The sequence below is a fragment of the Lytechinus pictus genome, chromosome 2 (genome assembly GCF_037042905.1).
Source record: "Lytechinus pictus isolate F3 Inbred chromosome 2, Lp3.0, whole genome shotgun sequence".
Taxonomy (NCBI): Eukaryota; Metazoa; Echinodermata; class Echinoidea; order Temnopleuroida; family Toxopneustidae; genus Lytechinus; species Lytechinus pictus.
This window is the reverse complement of record NC_087246.1, coordinates 24,847,671-24,872,500: the sequence shown is the minus strand read 5'-3', so window position 1 is coordinate 24,872,500 and position 24,830 is coordinate 24,847,671. Positions and strand designations below refer to the sequence as shown.

The window sequence follows — 24,830 nt, the reverse complement described above, 5'->3', positions numbered from 1 at the left end:
CGTCAGAATATTGGTATATCCAAAAATATATCGAGGTCTGACGTCACGCAACATCATAGTTGAAATATATTCGGTCACATGATGCTACTTGAACCAATCACTATACAGGATTTACTCTATGTAGGATATAACATAATATAATATAACATTATAATGAATAATAATTTCTTCTTTCCCACTACGTTTCTTTTCCTTTCTCCCTCTTTTTCTCCCTTTTCCTGTTTTTTTTTTTTTTTTTTGCCAGACGATTGGGGGGCATGTGCCCCCCCATGCCCCCCCCCCCGTAGTTACGCCACTGACTACTACCACTACTACCACTTCCACTACTACTACTACTACTATAACTTTACCTGAGGTTCTGGAAGAGTGCTGTGGATCCCAGCAGTCAGGCTTCCAGTTCTGTGCCATTTTCATCCATATCAATTGCTCAGTGTCTTTTTGGCTCAGATCTCTATCTTCTACAAGGGGTTAGTCATATGGTGAGCAGAACCGCTGGTCTACTACTACTACTACTACTACTACTACTACTACTACTACTACTACTACTACTACTACTACTACTACTACTACTACTACTACTATACTACTACTACTACTACTACTACTACTACTACTACTACTACTACTACTACTACTAATAATAATAATAATGATAATGATAATACTACAACTACTACTACTAATAATAATGTAATAATAATAATGACAATAATAAAATAATGAAGAATATAATAAGAAACGATAATAATGATTATAGTATTAATATTGATGATGATAATAAGAACACACATTTTTGAATGAGTTTCCTGTGAACCCCCACCCCTGTAATCTCCCACTTATGACCAGTAACTATAACAACTAAAGGTAATATAATAATGATAAAGATAATGATAGTGATAATAATAATGATTATAATAAAGAATAGCAATAGTAATAGTGACAATAATAATAGTAATAATAATGATAGAGAATAATAATATTGATGATGATAATGATAGTAAAAATAATAGTGATAATATTAACAATAATAATTATAATGATAATGATGCTAATAATAAAGAATAATAACAATATAAATGATAATGATCATGATGATAATATCTATAATTAATACCCAAACATTTTAAATGAGTCTACAGTGGTTTAATTTGAAGGGGCATACTTTTCCTGTAACCCCCCCATCTCGAAGTTTGTGGAAGACCTCTTCTTCCTCGATCATTCCTTGTCACTTGCCGAACGAGCATGATTTCATGCTGTGAAAGGGCAGTATCACGAATATAATATACTGTTGCAACTATCCCCACTGCAGGCAAAACGAACTGTTTATCCCATAGCGTGGGGCCTGTATCACAAGTATAGCTATATACTTTTTTTTGGAACAGTCCCCACTGCGGGCAAACCGTAATGTTTATCCTATAGCGTAGGCCCTGTATCACAAGTAAAGCTTTATACTTTTGGAACTGTCCCCACTGCAGGCAAAACGAACTGTTTATCCTATAGCGTGGGGGGCTGTATCACAAGTATAGCGATATACTGTTGGAACTGTCCCCAATGCGGGCAAAACGAACTGTTTATCCTATAGCGTGGGGCTTGTATCACAAGTATAGCTATATAGGCCTACTGTTGGAACAGTCTCCACTGCGGGCAAAACGTAATGTTTATCCTATAGCGTGGGGATTGTATCACGATTATAGCTATACTGTTAAAAGTGTCCCCTCTGCCATGAAAATCGAACTTGATTTCCTGTAGAGTGGGGACTATATCAGGACCGTATCTCTGGAGAGATCCCATGTGTATACAGTATGTGTTGCATTTATGTGTGTTATCAGTTCGCAAGCTAGGGTTGCGAGATAGTTGGGGACTGTGTTCTTGGGAAAGGTAGTGTTTTTCACAATTTCATGTGTTCTGGTTGGTATGATTCTAATATTGATAATCCCCATTCTTGGATTTGGGGACTATAGTATATCATGATTTTAAAAAATCAAAAAATAAAATGTAATTTTCTCAGAAAATTAGAGTCTAGAATTAGGTTTTTATTGTACCTGGCTTCAGTATATCATATATATCCATTGACAAATCTTTTCACACCCAGAAATAAAAAATGAGTCATCACAAACCATAAAACTTGAAATTCATGAATTCTATCATGTTCATGGTGTTTGATATGGGGTTCGTACATGACAATTGACGTCACAAATCAAAAGAATTAAATTCTAATAACTTTGTAACTTTTTGGTAGATTTTTCTTACACCTTCACCAATATTTGTTATTAATTTTTTCCTGTTTTTTTACAACATTTTTGTCAGGGTGAATTTCCTTAAAGCATATTTTCATACCTACCTATGGATACCTATGGATGCTTCTGAAGGCAGGTTTACGCCTCTGTATTCTGCTTCAAATTCTTTCTCCTCTTTAGGTTGGCCTGATCATGTCCTGGTGGGTCAGCATCAAACTTGAATTTCACTGCACATCTCCAATACTTATCCAGTCCATTCTCGAAGCTGTGGACACTGGGTGGATTAACTAATTAATTACTTAGACTATTCCAAGGTATCCTCATTCTTTAAAAAAAAAAAAATTACGCTTCTCAGTGACTGACATCGAGATGTACAATTTGTTTTATGACTTCTGGTAGGCCCATGCACCTGACCCAAATCTGGCACTACCCCCTGGTCGTACCTGTGAAATAACTGACGCACAGCGATATGCTAATGTAGGAATTTTTAGTGGAATCAATCTTTGTTCATATGGACGTATCTTTACCTCAGGTACCAATTTAGCGGCCCTTTGTTGTATATTTTCTAGCCTTGAATTTGTTTAAAGAAAGAAAATGGACTCCATATGGCATGCATGAGCATACTCCAAGTGAGGTCTAATCACTGCTTTTTATAGGAGTAAAAAGTTCTCCTTGTGAAGATAAATGTTCTTATTAGATTCATTAGCCTATTGGCCTTACTTAATTATCTTTGACTGAAAATGCTGGTCAAAACTAAGCTTTGTGTCAACTATCACTCCTAAATCTTGACTTGTATTGACTTGTGATAGATAATGTGTGGCATTATCATGTGTCATTAGGTATTGTCATTTGAGATTCATCATTCATTTTTTTTCAACATTTTTTTCCCCCAACATTTATCCGGGTGGAACTTTGATAGCCACTTGTCAGACCATGAAACAAGACAATCTAAGTCGGCTTGTAGTAAATTGTCATTTTTTACTTACTTGTCAGGGTTCCCACGGTCATGGAAAATCCTGGAAAAATTTGTGGTCCTGGAAAGTCAGGGAAGAGTCAGGGAATTTGGAAAATTTGTGAAAAGTCATGGAAAAGTCATGGAATTGCATTTATCTCATGGCTATGGCAGCTTTCCGTTTTGTCGTGTCTCGCAAATTTCTCTCATACTTAATTATCATACTCTGCTATTATAATTGGTGTTCATAATTTCCATTTTTCCCAGTTTTGTGACATCCCAAATTCTACAAAACTCCTGGGACATTTTGTAACCAGTTTTGCATTCTTAGTTGTTTTTAGAGAATTTAAATTTCAATTTTTGTACAATTTTACTCAACATTCATGGCAATTAGTTGACATATCAAGTCACAACTGATCAAGCACTACCAGCATGGCTATCAGAACACAATAAATTCAAAAGGTTCTGAATCTCTTTATTTACACAAGATGTTTCAATTGCTATTTTAGCATCAAATAATGTGTCCTCTCTGGAAAAGTTACTTGAAAATGAAGTTTAATGAAATACCAAAATAGGCATCAAGTGTCCAATTTTCAAGATATCCTCATTATTTTTGGAGCATATAGAGAAATACACTTGTTAATTTAGCTGGTGTCCTCGAGTTGTATCACAAATGGCCTCATTTGTTGTAATGTAGAGTGAAATGCAGCACTATGTTGAGAATTTTAGGATGAGGATGTCTTTGTTAGCCTTTTTTTCATGTCACCTTATTGTAAAACTTAAATGTCACTCTTTTGTAATAATTGGGTCATGTGAGACATATGTGAAGTGTTTCATCTTCATATAATTCAGGGTTCCCCCAGAAATTTGAAAACATAATTCCATGACTTTTATGTGGAAGTTTTGTAGTAAAGGTGAATTCAGGATCCTAATTTCAATATGCCTGGAAAATTTGACATTTACATCTATTGTATAGTTCACTTTTGTGACAAGATTTGCATGCTATGCTCTGAAAATTTGGAAATAGTTAATGGAAATCTGTCAGTTCAAGAAATTACATGAGTTTGTGTTCAAGACAATTTTGAATCTTGATGTTGGTGAAACGAAAATGGTACTGTACCCTGGTCAGAAACAGACCATATACCAATGATGATACATGTAGATGTACATGTCATGAGTAAGCTAGTAAGTGGGTGGAATGGAGGGCTGTGAGGGGAGGTTATGGAGGCCATCATAATGTGTCTGATTTTGGAACCGTGCCAGAAAGCAAATCATGGAAAGCAGCAATTTAGTCATGGAAAAGTCATGGAATTCTGTTTTCAAATTTCTGTGGGAACCCTGCTTGTATAATTATCTTGGTGTTTTCCACAAATAAATGAATATTACTTGACGAAATCTGGTCTGGTAGATCATTGATGTACATTACAAAAAGCGGGGGTCCGAGGACACTCCGTCGCGGTATTCCACATGGTTACATCTGCCCAGTCAGATAACACCATTTACATAAACATGCTGCAGTATATTTTGTTGATTGTGCATTTTTGTGAACATTCATGTATTAAAATCTAAATCTAAGAAAATTGTCATTTGCACCCCCTCTTTTTAAAAATACTGGATCCCCACAGTGCCAAATTACAAAAATTTGAGAAATTTGGACTCTTAAGATGAGACCTACCATTAGAATTTCTTGCAAAAACCCTGCCCTCCAGACTTGTCTGAGAATTGAATTGATATTTCAGACTGTTATTAGATTTGTGTGACTTAAAGTGACCTTTCATTGACAAATCATGGGGAAATCAAGGCTAATCTCAAAACAGAGAAGGGATTCAAGTCTTTCACTCGGCTGCATGCCTGGGGGTGTTATGTAATAGACGCCGGCATGTCTTGGAGGTCTATAGGAGAGCAATAGTTAGTAGACTAACCAACCAGCAGTAAACTGTACTTTTTCACTTAGAAACATGTAACTTAACAGCTCTAGGTTATTTATTTTGGTTTAGCAATCAAGAAACCCGCTATAAGTCTAGGAATTGGGATTGTTGGAAACTGGAACTGCGATGATCCGAAGTAAAAAACCATCATGAGTTCGGTCAAATTCGTGCTGTTCAAACTTTTATTGCATTAGTCCAACAGGTGCTCATGACGGATGGATTATGTTATGCAAGTCAATTGGCCCTTTGCAAATTTCGATTTGATTCAATTTTCCCATGATTTGTCAATGGCTGTTTCTTTTCTCTTGCAGGCACTGATGTGGATGGTTATAAGAAGATTCAGCATCCTGATACAGACCGGTCTATATGGTACCCGTCATACCCTGTTCACATTCCAAAGGCCACAGCTGAGTAGGAATTACACAACGTGTAGAATGTCTCAAGCCCCGTTATCATCACAGGTCAATCCCACAACTGGAGCACTGGAGTGGGTGGTGGAGGATGAGAGCTACGATTATCATCAAGAGATTGCTCGCTCAGCTTACACTGATATGCTCCATGATGATGAGAGGGTAAAACCCCCATTTTGACACTGTGAAGATCTTGAATTTGTTGTGATTCATTCATTTGCAATATTGCACTTTTGGAAAAAGCTGTCAATGTTTTGTCTTCAAATGATGTGTTTGATATTATATTCATGTTTGATATTGAGACATGGTCTTAAGTCTTCTCCATCAGGTGACACCAAAAAAGACAATACTTTGTTCATTCTTGAGTGATCAATAACCTTTTCTCCATGATGTCCAAAATGGCCTGAGCGTAATGTATAGAACTTCCAAACTTTTCTTTGGGAACCATTCTTGAAACATTTGGAATATTTGAGTTTCACTTATTTTTTTTCTTCTCTTTTATATAGAATAAAAAATACTATGAGGGTATCCGCCGTGCTATATCCATCATACGAGGGCGGGGCCAAAAGGTGAGGGTTCTGGATATTGGCACAGGGACAGGGCTTCTGGCAATGATGGCAGCAAATTGTGGTGCAGATTCGGTTTATGCATGTGAAGTAAGTATGAGGCAGCTCAAAGGATTCTTAGTTATTTCAGTACCGGTATGCAATGTGAAAGTAGTAATATAGTAGTAGTATTAGTAGTAGTAGTAGTAGTAATATAGTAGTTGTAGCGGTAGTAGTGTTTGGTAGTAGTAGTAGTAGTAGTAGTAGTAGTAGTAGTAGTAGTAGTAATATAGTAGTAGTACTAGTAGTAATATAGTAGTTGTAGTGGTAGTAGTGGTAGTAGTAGTAGTAGTAGTAGTAGTAGTAGTAGTAGTAGTAGTAGTAATATAGTAGTTGTAGCGGTAGTAGTGGTAGTAGTAGTAGTAGTAGTAGTAATATAGTAGTTGTAGCGGTAGTAGTGGTAGTAGTAGTAGAAGTAGTAGTAATATAGTAGTTGTAGCGGTAGTAGTGGTAGTAGTAGTAGTAGTAGTAGTAGTAGTAGTAGTATAGTAGTTGTAGTGGTAGTAGTGGTAGTAGTAGTAGTAGCAGTCGTAGTAGTAGTAGTATAAAAAAGTAGTTGTAGTGGTAGTGGTAGTAGTAGTAGTAGTAGTAGTAGTAATATCGTGGAGTAGTAATCGTGGAGCGTTGTGGCCCAGTGGATTAGTCTCCGGACTTTGAAACAGAGGGTCGTGGGTTCGAATCCCAGCCATGGCGTAATTTCCTCAGCAAGAAATTTATCCACATTGTGCTGCACTCAACCCAGGTGAGGTGAATGGGTACCTGGCAGGAATTTATTCCTTGAAATGCGTGTGCGCTGTGATCTTAGTAATTACGGCAGCCAAGCTACAGCTGGGGTAATAATATCCAAGTCCTTTGGAAGCGCATAGAGACATTATTCATAATTGTGATATGCGCTATACAAGAACTGTTTATTATTATTATTATTAATGTAGTAGTTGTAGCGGTAGTAGTGGTTGTAGTAGTAGTAGTAGTGGTGGAGGTGATGGAGGTGGTGGAGGTGGTAGTGTTGGTAGTAGTAGTAGTAATAGTAGTAGAAAGTAGGAGTAGCAGTAGTAGCTAGTGGTTATGGTGGTGGTGATGTTGGTAGTAGTAGTAGCAGTAGTTAAAAAAGTGGGGAGATTAAGAGGATGGTATTTGAGGAGCATTGTGCATTATATCCACTCCTATACCATAATTGCCCCCAAAATGTTCAAAAGATCCTCTGAAAATCCTCATTTACTGCAACATTAATGCTTATGTTGCAGATTTAAGCAGTAGGTTGGAAAAAGTATGCCCCAAAAATATTTTAAAAAACATCTTCAGGCTATTATGGTAGATCATATGGCCAGGTGGCTGGTACATCCCCCTCATAACCCTAGGATTGTCCCAAAGATCAGAACTCGCGTTGCCCATGTTATAATCTATGAAAATTGGAAAGTTGATTTTTTTTTAGCTCAAAAGAGAAAGAGTGATTTTATTGATTTTTTTTTAATTTATTCACAGTTTATGAATGAAATCAAAATCCATCCTAAATCTAGAAACACAGGTCTAAAGTTTGGTCTATAATGTACTTTGCCGTTCTAAGTAAATGTAAAACCACTTTATCAAAATTAATTTCCTTTGTATTCTATTGTTTTACGAATTGATTCTGTATTTCTTTGTTTTATTATTTTTTTTCTTCATGAACTTTTACAATTAACAATTGATGTTGATTAATAATAACAAAATAACCATGCATTCATGAATTTATCCTTTGTATTGAAATTTGACATGAAATCACAATTTTTAAACATCTAGCGTGCAGGTGTAGACTTTCACAAATGGGCGTAGCAAATTTTGTCTTGAAAGTTGTGCAATATACTCCAAAGAAAATCAGGAATCATCACAGTAAAATCCTTTTGAAATGTGGACTTATCCTGCCTAGTTGGTCTACTGTAAGATCACTAAGATCTTTATAACTTTAAAACCATTTTTTTCATCGCTATGAGCTGTACATTATCATTGGTCCTGTTGAGCAAGAAGATAATTCAAAACAATTTAATTTTCATTTTCCAATCTTCATGTGTTTCCCAATCTCATTACAGGCATTCCCACCCATTGCAGAGGCAGCCAAGAAAATCATTGATGTGAATGGGTTTGCAGATAAAATCACTGTCATCTCAAAACGTTCAACTGAAGTCACCGTCGGGCCAGGTATATTTGTATTTTTCACCTGATGTTAAAGGTCAAGTCGACTCAAATGAAAATTCTATTTGAATAGAGAAAATCATGAGCACAACTGTTAAAATTTCATAAAAATTGGATGTAAAATGATGTAGTAAATAAAAGGCAAGCATTTCACAAACTCTTTCTTTTATAATTTATTATATGAAATTATAGAATATTTCAATTTAATTTCCGGTATGATTTACAATAATATTCAATAAGAAGTAAAACCATGTATAGATTACATTATATTTTGGAAAAAATTAAAATATTAAATATTTTATAAAATGAAATACAAAAGAACTTATTAAAGAGGGATGTCAATAATTCCCTCATTTTCATACTGCCTCAATTATGTACATAACTTTTTATTTTACATCCAATCTTGAGAAGACATCAGTGCAATGCTTCTATGATTTTTTAATGTTTATTATCTGTCGTGGCTCAGTGGAAAAGTCTCCGGACTTTGAACCACAAGGTATCGGGTTTGAATCCCACTGCAGCACTTGTGTCCTCTAGCAAGGCATTTATCTGCATTTGCCACTTTCTACCCAGGTGTAGTAAATGGATACCCGGTAGGGGAAAATTCCTTGAATGCTCGAGCGCTCAATAAGAGTAGCCATGCTAAATCCGGCGTAATAGTTTGCAGCACTTAGAAACTTTGTATTAAGTGCTATATAAATATTTCATATCATTATCATTATTGTTTTTTTTTCCAATCAACTTGTTTTTGCTGTGGACTTCGCGTAATAAAATCAAGTAGATTTACAGTGATTTAATTTGCTTTGTAGTAGAGCTCTACATGTATTATTACTTGATTAATCATAAACTGGTAGACATTTGATTCAAGTTGCTAGATAAGTGAAATACATTTTTTGTGTTAAATTGAATATTCCTATTTAGGGGAAATTATCTTTTTAGTTACTCATATATGTCCTGCATTTTCTACTCTTGTCTTCTGTTTCAAAGGCAGTTTTATAACTGAGATTGATAATTCAGGTCACAAAGAATCACTCAGAAAGCTTTTTATTTAAAGTACTAAGCTGGCATAATAAAATTAACTTCATGGATTGATGTTTTGAACTAGATTGGAGCTCGTGACAAATTTTTACTGAGCATCATATAATTTTGTTGTTGATATTTTGGTGTTTTTTTTTCAGATGGTGACATGCCAGTGAGAGCCAATATCCTTGCTACAGAAGTATTTGATACAGAGCTGATTGGGGAAGGGGCTGTTCCGACATATCTACATGCTCACAAATGTCTCTTGACTGTAAGTATGAACTGAGCTATGAGTCGCATATCTACATGATCAAAAAATATCTCTTGACTGTATTTACTGAGCTGTGAATCAAATGTCTACCATACATGCTTACAAATATTTCTTACCTGTAAGTATTCACTGAGCTAATACTCAATCCATGATTACTCCTGCGGATGAAGCGACATGTAAAAATATTTTAACCATTGAAAGTTTACCATTCCTCTGGAAAATGGTTTTAAATGTTTGGACTTCTGTTCTGGTTGGAATAGATGAAGATTATGCCTTTTAAGTCCTATTTTTTAATTGCATCATCAAATGAATAGTATTTCTGAAAACCAGATAATTTCATTTCTAAATGTACAGCTATTTAAGCAAATAACTATTTGAGCTCCATGAAGAGATTAATCAGATTGGTGGTGTCCTAACAAACAGATTTTCCATCTTTTTACAATCAACTTGTATGCTTTGCTAACTTTTATCTAATGGTTTGTGCCGGCTTCTTCAGACTAGCTAGTGCCGACTTATAAATGGGGGTATCATCAGCTGTTTTAAATGTCCATCTTGATAATGTGTATTCTATTGCAAAGAACTTTGCAGGCACTTGAATAGCTTTGATGAAAGTAAAATTTAACCTTCTTCCTGGTTCTTTATGCACTCCAGGATGACTGCATATGCGTTCCTCACAAAGCAGTAGTCAAAGCTCTTCTTGTCCAGTCTGATTTCATCTGGAGATGGCACAAGCTCCAACCGATTCAAATCTCTGGCTGTGAAGGCATTGTACCTCATCCTGACATGACATCATGCTCTGGGGCAGCATCTGTCCATGATATTCAGCTCAGTCAGGTGTCACCTGACCAGTTCCAGCCAATCACAGAGCCTCTAAGTGTGATCGATTTCAATTTCACCCAGGGGGATTTTACTGGGAGTCGAACGAGGACTGTCAGCTGTGAAAGCTTGATATCGGGCAAGTGCCAAGGTGTGAGATTGATTTTTTCTGGGGGGGGGGGGGATGGGGCAGGTTGGGCTGTGTTTCATGAGTTTTGGAATGTTAGTTTGTTTTGTATTTTATTTATTTGTTTAGTTTCAATTTGGGGAGAGATAAGCGACAGATCCTTAAAAATGAGCATTAAGCTGAATAGATATTGGCAGTTTTTCACAGCAGTGGGAAGGATACAGGGACTAAATATTTTTTTTTTTCAAGATCACAAATCAATTCAACCACTGTCATGAGCTAATGTACATTGAAGTGGAAAAAAAAATAGTACACACAATGTCAAATGAATCATATATTGAATGTGCAATTAAGTTTAACTTTAACCTTTACACTCTGCAGACAATAATACATCTACCTCCCTCAGAATTGCACCCTGAGTGTAAAATCAGACTTATCATATGGGATTTCATAAAAATTGTGCCATTATTTGTGATTGTCATTACTCTTATTGTAAGTTTTTATCACACTAATGAAGACATGGCCATTGATGTATTCTTGTTTTATTAGGTGTATTTATGTGGTGGGATCTTACTATGGACACCGAAGGCGAGGTGTTACTAAGCACTGCTCCTACATGGTGCCATCAAGATGGATCTGAAGCACAATGGAGGGATCACTGGATGCAAGCTGTTTACTTCTTAGATCAACCTGTTCACGTCAACAAAGGTCAGTATGATGATGATGGTGGTGATGATGATGATGATAATGATGGTGATGATGATGATGATGGTGATGATGGTGATGGTGATGATGATGTTGATGATGATGATGATGATAATTGTGATGATGATGTTGATGATGATGATGATAATGGTGATGATGATGATGATGAAGATGGTGATGATGATGATGATGGTGATGGTGAAGATAATGATGATGATGGTGAAGATGATGATAATAATGATAATGATGGTGATGATAATGATAATGATGATGATAATGATGATGATGATCATCATGATATGATAATGTTTTGAAATTGTGAAGTGCAGTAACTATAGGTACAGTATGTACTTTCCTGAGCAGTAAAAGTTACGCTATAAATACCACCTTAATAAAAGAGGTAGTAAGTCTATCTAAAATCTTCTAATGCTGTGGATACTCTTATGTTTAGGGGAAGGCTACTCCATAGTCTTGGGGCTGCAGGAAGTAATGATCTATCTCCAAGGGTTTGTTTCATTTTATCTGGGGGGTTTTTAGTGTAAGTGGGTCTTGTGTGCTATGGAGGTGATGGCCGCGAGATTGGGATTTTAAATTCAGTAGTTCCAAAATAATAACTTAGAGCATGAGAGCTTTATTTACAGACATCGATATCTTAACTTTTGATTGTCTGGAAGAATGTTCATCATTGTACCTCCCTTTAATAATAATGGGTTGATTGGAAAAAATAGGACAAAGCTGCAGATCATTGTCCACCTGGTTTAATTGTATTAGGACTTTGGGGTTTGCACTTACATGTATCTTTTCATTACCGGTACAGTAGCTTTTCACAACCTGGCATTGATCACTGTGAGTGTTCTCCACTTTGTTGGCAATTGTACAATACTTCGGTAGATGTTGTGCTATTTTTGAGCCAAGAGAGGTAAAGCAATAGTTAGCAGCAACATGCCCTTCATGGCTCTTTGCTGGGAGAGGGCAGAGGGGGTAGCTGCCCAGTCACAAATTTGCTTTAACCTACATTTTTATTTAAGTTTCACAAACCTCCAAACAAAGTTTAAGTGTGTGCCTCATTATTCAATTTATTGTATTTTTTAAAAATCCCCAGGGAATCTACTGGCTTGCTTTACTCCCCTCATATCTTCTTGAACATTCACTTATTCTCGTCCCCCATGAAGAAATTCCATTGTATGTCCATGCCTTTCTTCATTTAACCGCACATCTAATTCTAGTGCATCCAGTATGTGAGGTCAAAGAATAAAATTCAAAGCACATGATATTTTAATGTAAAAGCCGTTTGATTCTTATCAATGACAGTGATGTATTCCTTCATTCTAGGTGATACTGTTTCCTTGACAATAACCCATGATGATTACAGTCAATGGTTTGATGTACGCAGCGGAGAGGAGAAACCCTCATCTCATCAGACTAGACCAATCTGTCGTTGTGGAGCTCATGTCGTCTGGAGTCGACCAAGATTCGGTATGCTCAACGATCAACACAGAACCAACAAGTTTGTCACAGCTATGAGAAAGGTTAGCCATTTTGATGTTTCAAAATCAAAAGATCAGCACTTCTGATTTTTACCAGGAACTACCAGATGTCATTCAATTAAAGATAAATGCCAGTCGTGGTAATGATTTGAAGTTGAGTAATTGCTGAGAAACTAGCAAAATGTGCATGGGTTTCGATCCAAATGTCTGGTATTTTTTCCAAGCAATAATAATACACTGTCCCACATATGCTTATCTGTGTCGGCAATTTTCAGCATGATTTTTTTTCAGTTTGGATGTCATGATTTCACAAAGTTCAGTAGGCCTATATGTAGCTGTACCAGATGTAGATTCAGGATGATAAAGTGGCATTCATCATTATCGTTATTATCTATTCATTGTGTACATGGAATATTGACCAGCAGCACAGGCTGAAAGGGGTCAATTAATGCATTTGTATTTTTTGAAGTTTTCCATATTTGCACAAAGTTTGTATATTGCGAAACAGTTAATCAAAATACAAGTTAAATAAGTAGATTATACTACTCTCTTGATTGAGAGGAAGGAGAACATGGATGTAAATTTGAGATAATTGGAGAGAGTTTGAAAAGGATTCAATACATCTGTCTTTTCCTCCCGTTAATTTTCAGATTATCACCAATGATAGTGTGTGCCTTAGCATTAGCGATGGTTCCATGTTGCCTCTGTTAGCTGCAAGATTAGGAGCAAAGCAAGTGAGTGAAGGTTGTATTTCATTTAAACGCCATGTTAGAAGAATAGAATTACTTAAGGTAGGAATTGTAGAGAGGAATAACGTGACCTGCAGGAAACCATCAGAATTCTTCAGACAATTCAGGCACAGCTTTTTGAAAGGTTATTTGCACAAACAGCCTTTTGTAATGCCTGTTCATTACACTAAAGTGTGTCATTATTGAACAACTTTTAAAATTCTTAACTTCAATTTTATTCGGGAATAGATTTTAAAGCAACTGCCATGAAACTGCAGCTGGCATAATATTTCTTTTTAGGGGACACAATTGGTGATTTAAGTTCGGTGTTGGCACCGGTGGGGTGTTGAAAGGAAGCATAGCTTGGGTTGCCTTCTCTGGCTCCAACATCTAATTTGGGTTTGCAAAAACTGGCCCCATCACATAATCGATAGCAAAACACCTTGTGAAATAAGTTCTAGGACCATCTTCTTTAAGAAAGAGAGAGAAGTATAAAGAAAAAAAGATGGATGTGTATTATGTTCTAATTCATATAACTAAAAGTAATATTTCTTGATTTTGAGTGGTGAGATATTTTCCCGTTGTCTTTTGAATAATCTGAATAATTGATATTGTTTTGTCTTGAGGTTTACAGTATTGAATCTTCATCGCTGTGTAGACGTGTCATGGACAAGGTCATTGAGGTCAACAGCCTGATGTCAAAGGTCAAACTATTAGACCAAAGAGCACAAGATCTTTCAACATCTGATCTTGATTGCAATAAGGTATGGCTTGGTGGTTATTCTCCTTCTTATGATCGCATACATATGCATCAAATTTGTATGACCGTTGGTAAAAAATGTGTATATGAAATAATTATGTCCTGTCAAATATAAAGTGTTACTTCAGGGTTTTAATTTGTCCTGGGGGCTGTTTCACAAAGATTTAAGTATGACTTATAGTCGCACTTAAATGCCAATGTGTACATGATATGCAACACGCAATTTTATGGATCAATATGCAGAGTGCGTGTCCTCCTCGCATGATCTGGGACCCCTTGCATAAAAATTTTGCCATGAAAAATATCTGGCAAAATAAAACTCTGGCAAAAAAATTGCCTGAGAGTTTTATGGCAAAAATTTTATGCAACGGGCCCCTGACCAGTGCAATCATGCCTTTCATGACGCACGCAACTAGACATTTAAGTGCGACTCTATGTCATACTTACATAAATCTTTGTGAAACAGTGGCATAACTTTCATTTGCCAGAAATCTTGTTTACCTGCCAGAGTTTATTTTCATGGCAAAAGTTTCATGCAACAGGCCCCATGACATCGGGAGTCATGCTGGCTTCAATTGCTCCTCTCTTTGTCCTTGGATATCCTTATGCCCTTTTTAATATATCCAATTTGTGGTGTAATATAGAAATGAAAGTATCATAATTATATTTACTTTTTTTAATATATGTATGTCTCAACTTGTAGGCCTAATGGACTGAGTAATAACACTTAGTAAGTAGGTGCCTTTCCGACTCATAAATGGAATAAGATGTGATACTCTTCGGGATACTGTAACCCTAACCACTATCGTCTGGAAATGTATGCTTCATTAATTTTACTGTTACTTCTCCTCATATTCTAGGTCAGTGTACTCTTGGCTGAGCCTTTCTTCCTTACAAGTCTTTTGCCCTGGCACAATCTCTACCTATGGTATGCTTGGTCTGCTCTGCGTCCTCTCCTCGCACCCGATGTCAAACTACTGCCCTCTAGAGGTAAACTCATGGGCATTGCCATTCAGTTTGATGACCTTTGGAAGTTTCATGCCCCTGTGAGGACTCTAGAAGGCTTTGATGTCAGAATTTTTGATAATATAGTACAGGTAAGTTATTGAGTTATATAGGCAGATTCGAGGGCGGAGGTCAACACTCAATTATTATATCATAGGTTCATATCTATATAGGCCTTACATTTTAGGTATATTATTTTTTAGATTGTTGGCACAAGCATGGGTGTAATGAATTTAAATCTTTTGGGTCCATTTTTCTATTATGTAACAAGCACAGTTGTTCAGGATATTATGGATATGTCATGATCTTGAAAATTCGAATTTTTGAGGGGCTGCAATAGTAACGTTCTGACTTATGACAGGTATTGAGAACTGATTTTCCAGTGTAGCACAAAGGAAAAGCTCACTGGATTAAGTAAACTTGCCATCTATATTTCTGTATCTTTAGAAGTCATCTGAGTGCACTGATGCGCCTACGGAACCTCATCATCTCTGGGAGTATCCTGGTCGATCTTTGACCCAACAGTTTGAACTCATGACCTTTGACTTCTCAAAACCAATTCCTGAAGGGAAGTCGGTAAGGAATGGAGTCGTTGATTTCTGCAGGTAAGTGAAATCGGTGGAAAAAAGTTTTGACATGGGCAAGAAGTGAGAAATATGCCAAAGTTGGTGATCGGATGTCATAATGCTTTTGCTATGTCCAACGACAAATACACATAATACAGTCCAAATAGGAAATAATTAGAAAACCAAACTATTTACCTACTTTGTTATAATATATTTGGATCACGAACTAAACATCAGACATCTGCATTTTGAAAGGATTTCCATTGTATGGAATATGCCTTTTCGTTGCCCCGAAAGATACGTCTTATTTGAAGATATAAAGGAAATTGGTGAGATAGATATCTGAGAACGATTGATTCTCTCTTGCTGTATTTAGATCATTTTGTAGCTTGAAATTATAACTTGTATTTTTTCTGATTTTCCTTCATAGGGACGGTACCTGTCATGGTATTGCATTGTGGATGGAGTACGGCTTGGATGACACAACAACCATCTCGACTGGACTACAAGAGACGGTCGAAGGGTCTGGTGAGACTAGTAGTAGACTAGTCTGGGACATGCACAGCAAGCAAGGTGTCCATTTCCTCAAGGCTAACCCGGAAGTGAAAGAAGACGAGAGTTTGAACTTTGAGGTCACATTCAATACTTTGAGTGGAAATCTTCATTTTAACTTTGAAGTGAATCAAAGAGAGAGATGATGGTCGAGTTTTTTCCCTGCCGTTGATTTGATATTCAAAGGAAGGATATGATTCCCACATGCTTGCCTGTCAAAGACACATACTAACGTGATCTTCATCGAAGGAGTCCCGTAAAAATGACATTTTTGAAGCCAAGAAAATACAAGAAAAGCCAAGAAAATTCTAAGGTAACCTTCGCAGATCTGGGGCCGTAACACAAAGCTTTAAAAACAGTCATCAGAGAAATTGTTTCCCAATTGATTGCATTGACTACAAAGTACAATTAATCCTGAAATTCAAGAATACTATTAATTGCTAACCTTTACTGTGCACTGACGATATCAAATTTTTAAATCTATGAAACCTTGGCCTTTTTTTTTTTCAGTTTAGTAGTTTAGTGGCTCAACATTATTTATACTCTACTGAGTGAGTCAGAAAATTATATTTCATAGTTATAGAAAAAAATGTGTCATTAACACATAATTATCACATGTGTCCTGAGTATCTTCCACTTAACAATTTGATACCATGTTTATGTGGTATATGTTTATGCCTAGATAATCAAGAGGTTTTACTTTGCTCTGATGCACAATTTCATTTGTGTCAAAGTATGGCATGACTGAAATGAATGAATGGCCAAGGTTCCAGAGTCTCTTTAAATTATAATGGTTGGAAAAACTTGAATTGGCAAATAGTTAAATCAAGCAAATGATTGCACGTACAAGCATATGTAATTACAACTCGCCTGATACAGCATGACATCATAGAATTCAGGCCAGTGAGAAGCACTCTTAAGCCCATTTCTAAACCTGCTTATAAGATTGGAGTTTTTCTCAAGCAAAATACTTGGCTGGCAAGCAGTGGAAATGCACAAGTTGCATGTTGTGCTTAGAAGCTTAGATTGGTCTACGATTTGCCCATCTTACTTTTTGCTTCGTATGGGGTCTTTAAAAGAAATATCGAGTTCATTAGGACCTATTGTATTGAAATTACGCATTTACATGTTCATATTATGATGAATAGATGCTTGAGGTGAGGCTATGTTAAAAATATTGCAAAAAGCAATACAATTGGAGAAATGGCCTAAAGAAGACCAAATAGATCATACTAGACTAATTAAATACATTCCTACTTTATTATATTTGATTCGTCCAGATCATGATAGTTTATAAACAGCTTGGGTATTTTGTGCATACGGCACCTTGATGTAGCTTGATTTTCACAACTTTTGCTCAATCTCCCGAAGACGAGAAGAACACACTTATCAAAACGTCGAGTTTGGGTGGTCCTATTCAGGTCCAACACATGCCCATGGAAGAATACATGGTGTACCGTGAAACCACTACACTGTTTTCTGTACATTTCGAATAAACCTGCAAGATAAGTTTTATATTACATAGCAAATTATTCATTCATTGTGTGTTTTCAGACAATAGCACATCTATCAACTCTTCATACAACCTATTTGTGTTGGCTTAGGGTGGCTTTGAAAAAGTGATTCTAAAAAGAGTCATATGTACTGACATTTGAGCATTACAGGTGCTGAAGATTTTGTATGTTTAGTAGATTGTTATTTTAGTCAGTCTTGCCCACATGCAATCTATGCACATTCTCCTCTCCCTGGGGAGTATTCCAGCCATGCATGGGTGTGAGGTGCTCTTATTGCAGGCCAAATCCAATATATTCACATTCTACTCAGTTGTACAACATTGACTGAATTTGTTGGAATGCAGAGACTCCCAACATGTATAGGACTGGAAGACTTGTGTTTTTCTGGAATGGGAGAGATGTTGGCGTAAAATTCCAAGCCGTCGTGGACTGTATTAAAAACCTTCTGCTTGTAGCATTTTTCTAAAGAAAGTCTTTGTGCAGCATTTTTCCTCCTGACGAGTGTATTGTTTGGGGATGTGGCTCCTACACCTGCTGATAATGACAGTATTAGAGATGATGTCGGTAATGAACAGGATATTGATGACTGATGGTGATAATGGTGATGATGATAATGATTATGATAAATGATGCAGATGATGTTTAAGATAATTATAATGATGGCAATGATGATAATTATCTTCATCATGGTCTTGATTATGGTAGTGATAATGATAGTGTTGATTAAGACTATGTTTCTGCCTGGGCAGAAATCCCAGGGGGGGGGGGCAGGGGAATGCATCTCCCTTACCATTCGGAAAGGGGGAGGACACAATATTAAATGTCCCCCCTACTATTTGTGGTCTTTTATGATGGAAACAATTTGCAATTGAAAAAACCTGTCTTTTCCCAAGTGTGCCCCCCCTTTTGAAAGTGATAACTTTTTTGTCAAATTTTCCGGGGGAAAATGTACCCCCCCCCCTTGAAAGTCCTGGATCCGCCCCTGTGTCCCCCTACCTTTGGGGAGAGATTTTCGCCCATTTGTTTCTGATGGTATAGAATTTGATGATGACGATTCTGATGATTATTACATAGATGATGGTGGTGTTGATGACCGATGGTAATAATTCTCATCACTTATACTGATCTTGACTTTTCATGAGAGATCAAAACCAGATTTATAAATTGAAGTGCATAAAGAAGATCTTTGTAATGTCTGCATAGCAGCAAATAAACATATGTGCCATCTTTTTTTTATATTTGAAAGTGTTTAATAAAATAATTTTGAAAGAACAAGATATAATTATGAGACATACAAATCTATAATTAAAGTCTAAACGCCCTTTCAATATTCATCAATGTACACCATCATTTGTAAAGGATGATAAACGATACAATCTTAACAAAAGTTTCCTCATATCATTTCCATTGTTTTCTCTAAATATGGTTTCATTTACTTGAGCTTCTTCCGCGGCGCTATGCGTGAGAAGAGATCTAAACATGAATCCGGTATCGGCTCAAAGTCAATAACGATCAAAGATAGCTTCCACGCAAGAGAAGGGAGATCTCTCCTTTATGGTAATACAAAAGTTGACCAACATGATTCTCTCATATCATATCGTGTATCATCTTAACGATGTATTTATAGTTTAAAGTCCATGCAGATCACGTGATCTTTCTCAATGTTGGGCATTCATATCAGGTCCAGTCAATTGAGATATAGCATGCACATAATGGTTTCCAGATTGAACTTAGAACACTGAACTGTATGACCTTAAATTGTGATACTAGAGTATATACCTCCTTTTTTCAAGCTCCATAGAAGACTACTATCAACATTTAAAGCTTTGATTATAATGTGAACATACTGAAACAGATGGTACACCACGAAAAGTAGGCCTACGTTTCTAATTAATCATCAAAAGTGCGTTGGCTGTTTGACTTATACATTTGTGAAACTGGAATCGGAATCTTCCACGATGTTTCATGGTCAACAATGGACAGTGGTGAGGTTTGCCTCCACTGGTATTGCCTTCATGGCTGCCGTCTTACCTTTTCCTGAGAGATTCTCTTCCGATCTCGGATGGCGAACGTCTGACCTATGCTTTCCGTTGCCTGGCATTTTCTATCCTGCCCCTCTTCAAGGGCATCAGGGCCGTGGCAAATAAACGATTCGAAAACATGGACACCCTTGGAGCGGATCCCACTGCACCAGTCGACCCCATCAAACATCGAGACTTCTTGACCCGCCAAAGGAATCTCCAGAATACCTTGGAGCAGACAGTCTTACACATTGGAACAGTCCTAGCCCTGGCATCAAGTCTCCCACTTGATCAGCTCTCCGTGATACCCGTCTTGGTCTTCTTCTTCGTCATCGGTCGGATCACCTACTACATTGGATATCTCTACTTTGATAACCAACTTTACAGAGCATTTGGTTTTGCTGTTACGGATCTGCCATCTGTTCTTGGCCTCGGTTATGCCCTTTTGACCATAATTGTTCAAAATATATTTTAGTTTTATACAATCAGATGATCAAAGTGTAATCGTTAGTAGCTGTTGGGTTGATTGCACTTTTATTTTCAACCTATGTAAATGAAGACGAACAAAGGAAAGGCGTGCAGTTCATATTACATGCATTTATTGAAGATGATAATAATTTGATGCAGAATAATAAATAACACAGGATAAAGTCTAATGGGGACTATACTCTGAAGGTGAAGATAAAATATAACTGCAAACATGTGTACAAAATAAAAAATCTTAAGAGCCAATCTTCAAACTAAAAAAATAAATTTGACTGGAGTTAAGAAGTGAACCCTTATTCAGTCCAGTCAACACTCTACAGCTGTTGGTGAACCTTGACCAAAACAATCTGTAGTCATAACTTGACATTTTATTTACTAGCAGTAGGAAGAATGTAGTGAATGAACCCATAAAATGAGAGAGTGTCGGAGGTTTAGTTGGAGGAAGAAGAATGAGTAGAACTTTCTGTTAAAGAAGTCTGATGCTTTTAAAACATAAAGTTACCACTTCTTAATCCTGTAGAAGTATAGATTAATCATTGAGTACATATTGATATATAATTAAAATATATAGGTCTTATCGCATACAAGAAATTGTAGCCCGAACCCCGATATGCAATTTCATATACATTTTACATACCTTTTTGTTCAATTACACTTCGATCCAAACATCATTTTTTTTTATAGTACCTATATCTTTGTAGTAATTCGTTACAATTTATTATGTATCATTTTGTTATATTTATTATTCAGTTTGCTTCCTAAATACATGAAACACATTTTTTTTTGTATTCTCATACTTTTATGTAAATTATACCACTTTAAAAAAAAAAAAAAATCTCATATCAGTGTTCAACTTATGAATATGTTTTATTATCCTGATTTTTAACGATTTTTAAATACATGTAGTTCTGTAACTATTAATTCATACACTCCGTCTCTGAATTGTGCACTTTAATTCGTTGTTAAATACTTGAATTTAATTACGTTTACTTTATTTCTTTGTATAGTAGAGCGGATAAGCTCCAAAAATCACAACAATTTTTGACTAAAGCATGAAACTTTCACAAGTATTAGTATATGCCGTAAGATTTATTTTAAAGATGGGAGGTAAATTTCAAAATGCCATTTTCGGCCGTTGCCATGGCAACGGATGAATTTCTAAAAAATGACATACATTCCCATGTAAATGCTAAATAAACATGATATAGATGACCAAAATGATACTTTTTAGGCTCCCAATTGAATACATATGAAATTTAGAAATATTCAAAATCACCAAGATAGTTCCAATTGGTCGTTGCCATGGCAACGGCTTGTTTTTCCCCAGAAAAATAAAAAGGTTTAGTTGGAGGAAGAAGAATGAGTAGAACTTTCTGTTAAAGAAGTCTGATGCTTTTAAAACATAAAGTTACCACTTCTTAATCCTGTAGAAGTATAGATTAATCATTGAGTACATATTGATATATAATTAAAATATATAGGTCTTATCGCATAAAAGAAATTGTAGCCCAAACCCCGATATGCAATTTCATATACATTTTACATACCTTTTTGTTCAATTACACTTCGATCCAAACATCATTTTTTTTATAGTACCTATATCTTTGTAGTAATTCGTTACAATTTATTATGTATCATTTTGTTATATTTATTATTCAGTTTGCTTCCTAAATACATGAAACACATTTTTTTTGTATTCTCATACTTTTATGTAAATTATACCACTTTAAAAAAAAATTTTAATCTCATATCAGTGTTCAACTTATGAATATGTTTTATTATCCTGATTTTTAACGATTTTTAAATACATGTAGTTCTTCAACTATTAATTCATACACTTCGTCTCTGAATTGTGCACTTTAATTCGTTGTTAAAAACATGTTGTAAATTTTCTTGTCTTGAATTGTATCACTTTAAGCACAATTTTTTAGATATTACTTTGATTTTATTTCATCTTGAATATATCATTGATTTACATGCATTTATGTTTTTAATGTCAGGACCATGATGTTAAACAGTTTTTTAACTGATCTTGTCATCCTGAATAAATATATTTGAATAAAAAAAAAAAAAAAATACTATGATATCAGAAAGGACTTCAACTTCAGAAAAGGATTTGTGTCAGAACAAGATTTTCAAGTCAACCAAAGTGGTATACCATTACTTTCATTTTGCTTTTCTGGATTCTTTATTCTTCAAAGATAAATGGCCACCAGCATGACATTAATATCTAAAGATTATTTTTGCTTGAAATGCGTCCTTCGCATTAATCTGGAGACAGACATTATAAATACTGAAGTGTTTATGACCAACTCATTATTCAGTGGCAGTGAACTAGAGGAACCACACCCTCTCCCACAGTAGAAATTCATCACGCTGTTATTTCTGTGGTGATTTTGTTAATCTTTAATCTCTTCTCAAATAGAGAGTAGCAATACTTATCAATGCGTGTTTGTATCATGTTGTATTCAGCATTCGAATCCCTTAACATGGCCCTCGGAAGTGGGGTGCTGACCTTTCTTTTCTTCTTAAAAAAAATCGTTCACAGGTCCCTGCCCCTTAATGCATGATTGAATCACGGCTCTTAGGCTATGCTCATCGAAGTGCATCCTAGCTCGGTTCTTGAGCGAATAATTAAGAGGGCTTAAGGGAGACCAGAGGACGTATTACACGGGGGATACATGGACCACTATGATGCGAATATGAGAAGAGACCGATTATAGTATCTGGGGGGGGGGGGGGGTTGGCAATTAAAGGGCCGGTTCAGACTGGAAATATTTATATCTCAATTAATAGAGTAAAATTCACAGAGCAAAATGCTGAAAATTAGACCAAAATCGGATAACAAAGTAGTATTGAATATTAAAGATTTGCATTATTCCGGTGCGGAAACAGTTCTAGGCATGTCTTTATGAATATTCATTAGGTGGGCTGATGATGTCATATCCCAACTTGTTCTTCTGTATTTTATTATATGAAATTAGGTTTATTCTAAATTTTCTGCCAAGTTCTCAAACAATTGAATTGAAAACTGATTAAATGCATTATTTATTGCCGCAACTTATTTCATCATAATGGAGGCACATCATTTACACATGTATGAAAAAATGAAACATTTATGATTTCATGTACTAGTAATAACATAAGAAAAAGGAAAGTGGGGGATGTGACATCATCAGCCCACCTAATGAATATTCATGACGATTTGCATATATTACTATTTTTCACAAAATATTGATAAATTTTGAAAATCAATAACTTCGTTGCTTGTTATCCGATCTTGATAAAATTTTCAGCATTTTGCTCTGGGAATTCTACTCTTTTTATTTAGATATAAATATTTTCAGCCCGGACCATCTCTTTAATGCCAATTGAGAATTTATTACATGTAGCACATGAAGCGTGTTCCCCAAAATGTCCATCTGACATAAGGCCGAATAGATGTACAGGAATAGAAAGCCCATTTCATGTTCTTACTTCTAAGAAAATTTCGTTGGTCTCGCTTCAGCGGTTTTGAATGCACATTATGTTTTGTTTTGTTTGTTTGTTTGACTATATTTATTCACCGTAAAAAACGAAATATATTACTTGCTCGCCATCCGCATAAAAGTTCCTTTTTTTTCAGCGAGGCTCTGATTAAAAGAAAATACAAGAATTCAAAAGTTATGAAAAGCAAATCATTCAAATAAAACCAAACAGAATATAATATATGACAAAGACATAATCAAAATGATTTAAAATCATTAACATATGAAAGAAAAGAAAGAACATTGGCAAGCAAAAGTAACATTTGAGGAAATATATCGTTTCAACATAGAAGAAAAAAATAAAACATAGTGATCGATAATAAGAGAAAGAAAGAAGTGAAGTAATGTTACCGATTTTTTGCAGGAGTTTCTGCATTTTGATTCATAAATCAATAACAAATTAATAAATCTATACAATAACAGTAACACAAATGAATACATTTTTGTGTGACAATCAAAAAGATAAATGATCTGTAAGACTGAAAACTTTATTATAAATAGAGCATGTGAAAAATTAAGTTGGGTAAAAATGCGGGAAAAACTCGCTATAATAAGCAGGAAAATGCATGCTTGAAACAATAGCTGTCAGGAGGGATGGCAACGTGAGAACCGTTATGGAATGTATATATATATATATACATATATATATATAACAAAATAATGCTGAAGATAATGCTTTCATTGCCAATAAAGTTTTTTATTGTTTCCTCGAATTTTCGACGGTCCTCCGTCTTCTTCAGGAGTTTAACAATCATATATATATGATTATATATATATACATACATATATATATATATATATATATATATATATATATAACAAAATATGCTGAAGATAATGCTTTCATTGCCAATAAAGTTTTTTATTGTTTCCTCGAATTTTCGACAGTCCTCCGTCTTCTTCAGGAGTTTAACAATCATATATATATGATTATATATATATGATTA

At 35.5% G+C, this 24,830-nt stretch overlaps 1 protein-coding gene across 4 annotated transcripts in view; it reads left to right on the top strand.

Annotated features, from left to right (window-relative positions):
• The window catches only part of LOC129254524 (protein arginine N-methyltransferase 7-like), a 23,065-nt gene extending 4,745 nt beyond the window's left edge, over positions 1-18,320 (top strand). For all 4 annotated transcript variants that reach the window (XM_064113956.1, XM_064113964.1, XM_064113948.1 and 1 more), the window contains exons 2-13: positions 5,429-5,689; positions 6,034-6,183; positions 8,196-8,304; positions 9,477-9,589; positions 10,241-10,556; positions 11,082-11,240; positions 12,570-12,766; positions 13,375-13,458; positions 14,079-14,216; positions 15,073-15,309; positions 15,665-15,822; positions 16,214-18,320. In XM_064113956.1, the coding sequence (XP_063970026.1) occupies positions 5,435-5,689; positions 6,034-6,183; positions 8,196-8,304; positions 9,477-9,589; positions 10,241-10,556; positions 11,082-11,240; positions 12,570-12,766; positions 13,375-13,458; positions 14,079-14,216; positions 15,073-15,309; positions 15,665-15,822; positions 16,214-16,481 (2,184 nt within the window). In that variant the 5' untranslated portion in view covers positions 5,429-5,434 and the 3' untranslated portion in view covers positions 16,482-18,320. The remainder of the gene's footprint in view (positions 1-5,428; positions 5,690-6,033; positions 6,184-8,195; positions 8,305-9,476; positions 9,590-10,240; positions 10,557-11,081; positions 11,241-12,569; positions 12,767-13,374; positions 13,459-14,078; positions 14,217-15,072; positions 15,310-15,664; positions 15,823-16,213) is intronic.
• Positions 18,321-24,830: the final 6,510 nt, after the last annotated feature.